Genomic DNA, 6,487 nt, shown 5'->3' with positions numbered 1-6,487 from the left:
TAGACTACATAAGCTTACAGACTGTGTAACATTTAATTTTTTTACTTTCCGTACCTTCCCGATTCTCATACCTCACGGTCTACATTCGAACACCTGGCGAAAATAACAGGGTTTTCAAAACAAGCGGGCAGCCGCCGGAGTTCCACCAGCTACTTGATTTTTGTCACCAGTTTAATGGTCGTAGCAATCAGCTTGTAAGAAACAAGCTTGGCTTGTCACAGTCGCCTACTCTTCCAGTTGCTGACGCCTACTTCAACATTTTGAAATCCCTGAAATAATATCTATGCTTTACGAAGTAATCACTGCCTCCTGCATGAAGTTTACGCCCTCAAACGCCGTCGAAGAGTCAATTCGAATTCAAACTGGACCGCCATTTTGTTTTGGCTTCTCTGAAAAGTCACGTGACAAAAATCTCCAAGATTTTTGGAGATTTTGTACCACGTGACCCAGCCTTTGCCAGGGTCTTCTCTCGACGAGCCGCCATTTTGAAAACTCGTCGCCGAGAAGGCCCTGGGGACGAGGTTGAAAATGGTTAGTTTCGGACATATTGGACATGTGACGCGTACTTGGCCAATCAAAATCTTTCATTCCATATTTGGAAACCGAAATTTCGGGGAAAGCAGGAAGTGAGCACGGAGCTTGGAGACTTCGTCTTCTCTTCAGTGGAATAGACGATTTATTTGAGTTAATTTGGACTTTAGCAATTTCCTGCAACCATGGGGTGATTTCATCTTTTTGCCATGCTTTTCATCGTGCAGCCTGCGGATCAATATGGTGGCGTTTAACGTTTTTTTTTTAGCTGTGACTTCAGTTACCACTCGTCTGACGGTCGATTGATCAGGTATGCATGGCTTGTTAATTTTCTGAGGTCCCCTGTTTAAACTGTTTTATGAGTCAAATGAGTCTATGAAAGTAAGCTTACAAGCACTTAACTTTGCTTATGGTTAGTTCTACTTTGTTTTGCTTGCGGTTAGTTCCAGTCTGGTTTGCTTGCGGTTAAATCCACTCTGGTTTGCTTGAGGTTAGCTTTTATTTGTTAGTAACGGCAGCATTATTTTCAAAGATTTGACTCATTTGACTTATAGAAACTATTAATACCTCTAATTTTCTTGGTCCAAGATCCGTTTGTAGCTTATTTTTCAGGTATTAAAGCATTAAGGTCTTTACAAATCTTTCTTTAAATGACTTGCAGTTGATATTTAAAGGAAAACTGATAAAGACGATAAAGTTGCCGATTCATTAAAACAGTCTGTGCGAACATTCTTCTGGGCGCCCAGTTTAGCTCTGTACTCTTCACGTTACTGTCAATAAAACGTTCAAAAGAATCCTTTCTAAGTAACAGGGTTTTATTTGCTCCAGTTCAGTCTAAATCTGATATAATTTACCCTTCGAGTTGAGGGGGGCCTTTTAACTACTAATTTTTGCTAAGGAAGGTTTCAGTCAGATTTTGGAAACCAGACCTCTCACGAATAAGCTTTTTGCACAGCTTTATTCCAGTGAAGAGTCCTTGAAAAGTTTCTAATGATGGCCGTGTTTGTCAAGTCACGTGGCCAGAAAAAACCCCTAAAACTCAAAATGTATATAGATCTGAAAATTTCAATTGGTGAAAATGGATTAAGAATGACTTGTTTAATGAATGCTATGTATGGTTGTTGTGAAATGCACATATACCGTATTTATTTGGCTATACGCCAAGACCCTAAACTTTCAGTTTTCAGAACCAGTTTGAGTCTCGCAGAGATTCCAACCCTTTTTGAAGGAAAAAAGGGAGTATTTTTAGCGCTGAAGGTGTGCGCCTCTAGGGGGGTCTGGAAGCATGTTCCACCGGGAAATTTTGCAAATTTAGGTTCTCTCAAGTGCCATTTCCGGCATTTTGACATCATTTCTGAGTTATTCTATAAGGTCTTTATTTTTTTCACAAACATTTTTGGTACTTTTCTTTACTTTTGCTACACTCAGATCGCAAAAAGTACTAAAAATTAGCAATTTTTCTCTTGTTTTCAGAATTTCATGATAAATGGGGAGAATCTGATATAAATCGGGAGAGCAGCTGGTTAACCCATGAGGTTGGTTATTTTGTAATCTGAAGAATGCTTATTGCCATGACTTGTGCATGATTACTGTTGTAGCTCAAAAGTTAATCTCAGAATGTACATATAGCTCTAAATATATGTCTTTTTCTGAGCAATGCAATGTGATCTATGTAAGTTCTTGGTGTTTTACGTAGTTGTGTAAAAAAAATAATTTTCATAATGTCTCTTTATAAGGGAGCCGTGGGAAGCAAAACTGAAAGTAATTTTTGAGTCATGACTCACAAAGCAGCAAGTATCTCAAAATTGGTAAGCGTCGGTTAAGAGTAAGTTTATTGTTGGGCATTATTGTTGTATTCCTTGGTAAAAAACATATTTTAATTATCTGGATCATTAATGAAAGCAATGTTTTCCCTAAGATCTGAATTATTATGACACCAGGTCAAATGAGTGGTTCAGTTTGCCTTTGTAACTCAACAAACATGAATGAAAGTGCAATGAAAGTCAGAGCTTTCTTCTCATGGCTAACATTTATTGCAAAGTGCTATCAACAGTTTGAAGCTAGCCAGGGTTACAAAGAACATAGTAGTGGAGACTGGTTATGAAAGCTGGCAAACTTCAAAGAGCTAAACGTGCAAGAGTAAAACTATAATAAAGGATTATACAGGTGGGGATTACAGAATGTGGCTGTTGGCCGTATTAACGGGGTGATCACATTACGTTTTATTACAAGAAAATCTATGTCCCTTTCGCCAGGGCAAAAAAGTGACAACAATAATGAGATGACCATAATAATGAGATGGCTGTTAAGGCAGGGTTCCACTGTATTTATGCATCCACCATGTAGCACCAGTCACCTCTCTCTAATAAATTACAATGTTGAATGTATTTTTATCAAGGAGTAGAAAAAGGACATGGCTGAGAGAGATGGCAAAGAAGAACAACTGAAACAAGAAGTTGAAAGCCAGAGGAGAAAGGAGAACAAACCAGGTCAGTTAGTTTGTAATTCAGTAAACAGAGAAAAAAGACAAATATTTCTCATTGTTTTGTCAGTGAGATGCTCACTGTTTATTCTCATAATTTGCCTGGCCAGTGCTGGAAATTACTGTCGGTAATCAGACATTGCCCAATCAAATATTCAGAAATGATTGAGATTCATTAACAATCAGCTCCCTGTATAATGTTGTACTGCTCTGCTCTTTATGTAAATCACGTTTATACAAACTAATGTCCGACCAATTTTCTAATATGTCTGTTCTAAATAAAGGTTTGGAAGGACATGTCCTTTTAAGTTAAGAAAAATTATTTTCAGCACTGTAGGCTGTAAATCAAGAGCACCCCAAGATCACATTGTGTAAATTTTGAGTTCCTCTTGCATGTTCACCTCACAGTGTTCCACAAAGCTGGGTAATGTTGTTGAAGGATTTCATTGTATGTGGGCCATGTTAGCATAGTGTGCATGAAGAAATTTAAAACTTAGGCATAATCTTATATTGTTCCAGATGAATACCGAGAAGGGAAAAGAAGATTGTCTGCACCTAGTTGTAGTACCCCAAATCCTAAACGAGCCCTTCTCACAACTGTGGGCAAAACAGGTACAGTTTATCAGTATAATACATGTAATTATTACCCTCGCTTGCATCTGCCGGTAAGCATGAACACATGCCACCGAAACATGATCTAATTGGATACCGTAGAATTCTGGTTGTAAGCCCTGGGCTTATACAACTTCGTAAGGGGTTTTGGGTGGGCTTATATCCGGGGGGGGGGGGGGGGGGGGGCTTCTTATAAGCGGAATGAAAAATAAGTTTCGAAATGAGCCACAGGAGTGTTGATGGAAATACGTTTTTAAGTTAAAAACGCATAATAAAGCAACATTTAGCCCTATTCAGTACTGTCATCTGGTAGAGGGGGATTATATCCGGGGGGGCTTATAATCGGATTTTTTTTTTTTGTTTCCAGGATGATGGGCCTATAACCAGGGAGGGCTTATAAGCGGGGGGGGGGGGGGGGGCTTATAACCAGAGTTTTACGGTATTAAACATTGCATGATTGGTCATCAAAAGTTTAACAGACCGTAATGGAAACTTTTGCGCCAAAAGTTCAACACATTCTGGTTTCGAAATGGCGGAAAGATTGAATATAGAAACCTCGTCTGAAAAATTGTTCCTGATCCGTATCGATATGCATTTCAGGTTCACTTGAATCAGTTCAAGTGTAAAGTTTCACCCGTACTCACTGTTTATGGTAAGCATTTTGAGTGGGAAAGTTCATGTTACAGTCTGCTAAACTTCAAATGTTTGACAACCAACCATGCCACGTTCAATACCCAGTTAGATCATGTTTCGGCGGCAGATGTTCACACTTAGATGCAAGCGACAGTATTGATTTAACAAACCTTTGTTGAAGCTGATATAACGTGCTTTGTTATCAATCATTACAAGCTGTGCTAAATGTATTCACATCTGAACCAAAAGTCTTTAACTTAGCCTCCGGCAGTTGCATGGGAGGCTATCTTTTACTTAGCCTTATTAATATGAAATAGGCTTTGACTGGATGTCTTCCTTTTGTACAAGAAGACTGGGGTGTGAGCAACTTAAGAAAACTTTCTTAAGATTGTTATATTGCAACAGATGCATTAAGCATATACCAAGTAATCTTTTGTTGGTGATTCTGTGATAAATCTGTCGAAGTCTTGAGTTTTGGTCCAGATGTAAAAAAATTGACCTTATTCTTTTTTTGTTCTTTATTTATTTTGCTTCATGGTGGAACTTATGGTCTGCCAACATGACCAAAAATGTAAATAGAACTCGACCAATATTCTATATCTAGACCTGACATTCTTGGTCAATTACTGCTTATGTTGTGCTCAGTGACAGCAGTGAAACATCTTCAGCTTTTCTTTTTTCATGAGAAGGGGGAAGCATAAGCAGGGATAAATTATATAAAATAATTGCTTAGTGTAAATACATGTAATGTCATTTCTCTCAGATAAACAAGTTTCTTGAATTTTTAAGTACAGTCAACTATCCCCTTGCGGACACCCCGCTATTGCAGACACTCACTATTACGGGCAAAATCCAGATCCCCGGCAAAAGAGGTTTGGCTGAAAATGACTCCCGCTATTACAGACTCTAGCTATAGCGTGTCCACCATAAAAAGTGAGAGTTGAATGTACTCAGCACCCAAACAAAATTGCTTTGACAGGTGGTACCAACAAGTCCACATTTCCCCGTGTTCCAACACGTATAATTTTTTTTTGTAAAGTTCCAATTTTTCCTGGTAACTCAGCAGGTGGAAACTGGTAAAGTATCTAACTTTATCAGTAAAAATAAAGACCTTATCTTTAAGCACTTTTCTGCAGGCTTTTGTTAAATCTTGTTTGTTCTCCTTCTCGCCACAGAAAATGGAAACAGCAAGGACGATTTTACACAGGATTCCAGTGACAACCCACCCCGTCTCAATTTTGAGGTCCCAAAGTTAAGCGATCTGCCAAAGGCATGCAGTAAAAGTTGGAATGATGTTGAGCTTCCAGTTGACTTTCTGTTGTTGACAGTGGAAGATTGTGAGTTCTTAGGATTTTTTCCCTATCTGGAAGAACCCTTTAAGAGTTACCGCAAAGATATTGGTTATGTGTGGTTCGGCTACATGGGCAGCACTGTTGGTAGTGTGAAGAAATTGAAGATTGCATTAATGAAGTGCTCCAAAGGTTCTGTAGGTCCTGGTGGTTCTTTAACTGTTGTCAAAAATGCAGTCAGTGTACTGAGGCCCAAGTCTGTGTTTTCTGTTGGTGCCTGCAGCGGATTGAGTCGTGGAAAAGTCAAACTAGGAGATGTGGTCGTGTCTTCAAAGTTAATCACACCAACTCACAAAACCCCTGCAAGCAGAGATATTGGCACCCTCATCAGACATGCAGCTGATGGCTGGAACGCACCTTTAGCAAACCCAGATGCTGTGGAAGTGAGAGTACACTGTGACGGTGCAGTGCTGAGTAGTCCAGAGGTGATTAGTGAAGACATGATCCAGCAATATCCTGAAGCAATTGCAGTAGACACGGAAGGCGAAGGTTAGAGTGTGAATCATTTGTTAGAAGGTTACTCTAAGTGATAATATGCTCTCTGCGGTGTCACTTCTGGCATTGATGAAGTAAATATAATTATGTTTTATTTTGTTTACATAATAGCTACACTTACTCAATAAGTCGATATTGTCCAGTCGTCGGATTGTAAACAGTTTCTGAGATATTCTGTATTTAAGTAAGCACATGGAAGAAGAATTGGATGTGTTTTGTTCAATTTCTCTTGGACAGTGCTTTGCTTGGGTGCAACACTTATTTTTTCTTTAATCAGCGAAAATACGGAAAGCAGGAGATTTCTTATGTTGTACACATACATCATTGAGTTTCTTAGTCGTTAAGCGTTCTTAGTTAACCCACCAGAAAAAAAATTCACAAATAA

At 38.9% G+C, this 6,487-nt stretch overlaps 1 protein-coding gene across 4 annotated transcripts in view; it reads left to right on the top strand.

The window, feature by feature from the left end:
* Window positions 1-626: 626 nt before the first annotated feature.
* The window catches only part of LOC144650893 (uncharacterized), a 93,932-nt gene continuing 88,071 nt past the window's right edge, over window positions 627-6,487 (top strand). For 2 of the 4 annotated variants that reach the window (XM_078510679.1, XM_078510676.1), the window contains exons 1-6: window positions 627-841; window positions 2,005-2,066; window positions 2,268-2,339; window positions 2,930-3,020; window positions 3,533-3,625; window positions 5,434-6,096. In XM_078510679.1, coding sequence (XP_078366805.1) covers window positions 2,945-3,020; window positions 3,533-3,625; window positions 5,434-6,096 — 832 coding nt within the window. In that variant the 5' untranslated portion in view covers window positions 627-841; window positions 2,005-2,066; window positions 2,268-2,339; window positions 2,930-2,944. Of the gene's footprint in view, window positions 842-2,004; window positions 2,067-2,267; window positions 2,357-2,929; window positions 3,021-3,532; window positions 3,626-5,433; window positions 6,097-6,487 lie in introns of all 4 variants that reach the window. The other 2 variants (XM_078510677.1, XM_078510678.1) reach the window with 2 other exon arrangements.

The sequence above is a fragment of the Oculina patagonica genome, chromosome 4 (genome assembly GCF_052425735.1).
Source record: "Oculina patagonica isolate OP01 chromosome 4, crgOcupat, whole genome shotgun sequence".
In the NCBI taxonomy this organism is placed as follows: Eukaryota; Metazoa; Cnidaria; class Anthozoa; order Scleractinia; family Oculinidae; genus Oculina; species Oculina patagonica.
The sequence above is the reverse complement of the archived record's forward strand: the minus strand, read 5'-3'. Positions and strand labels throughout refer to the sequence as shown.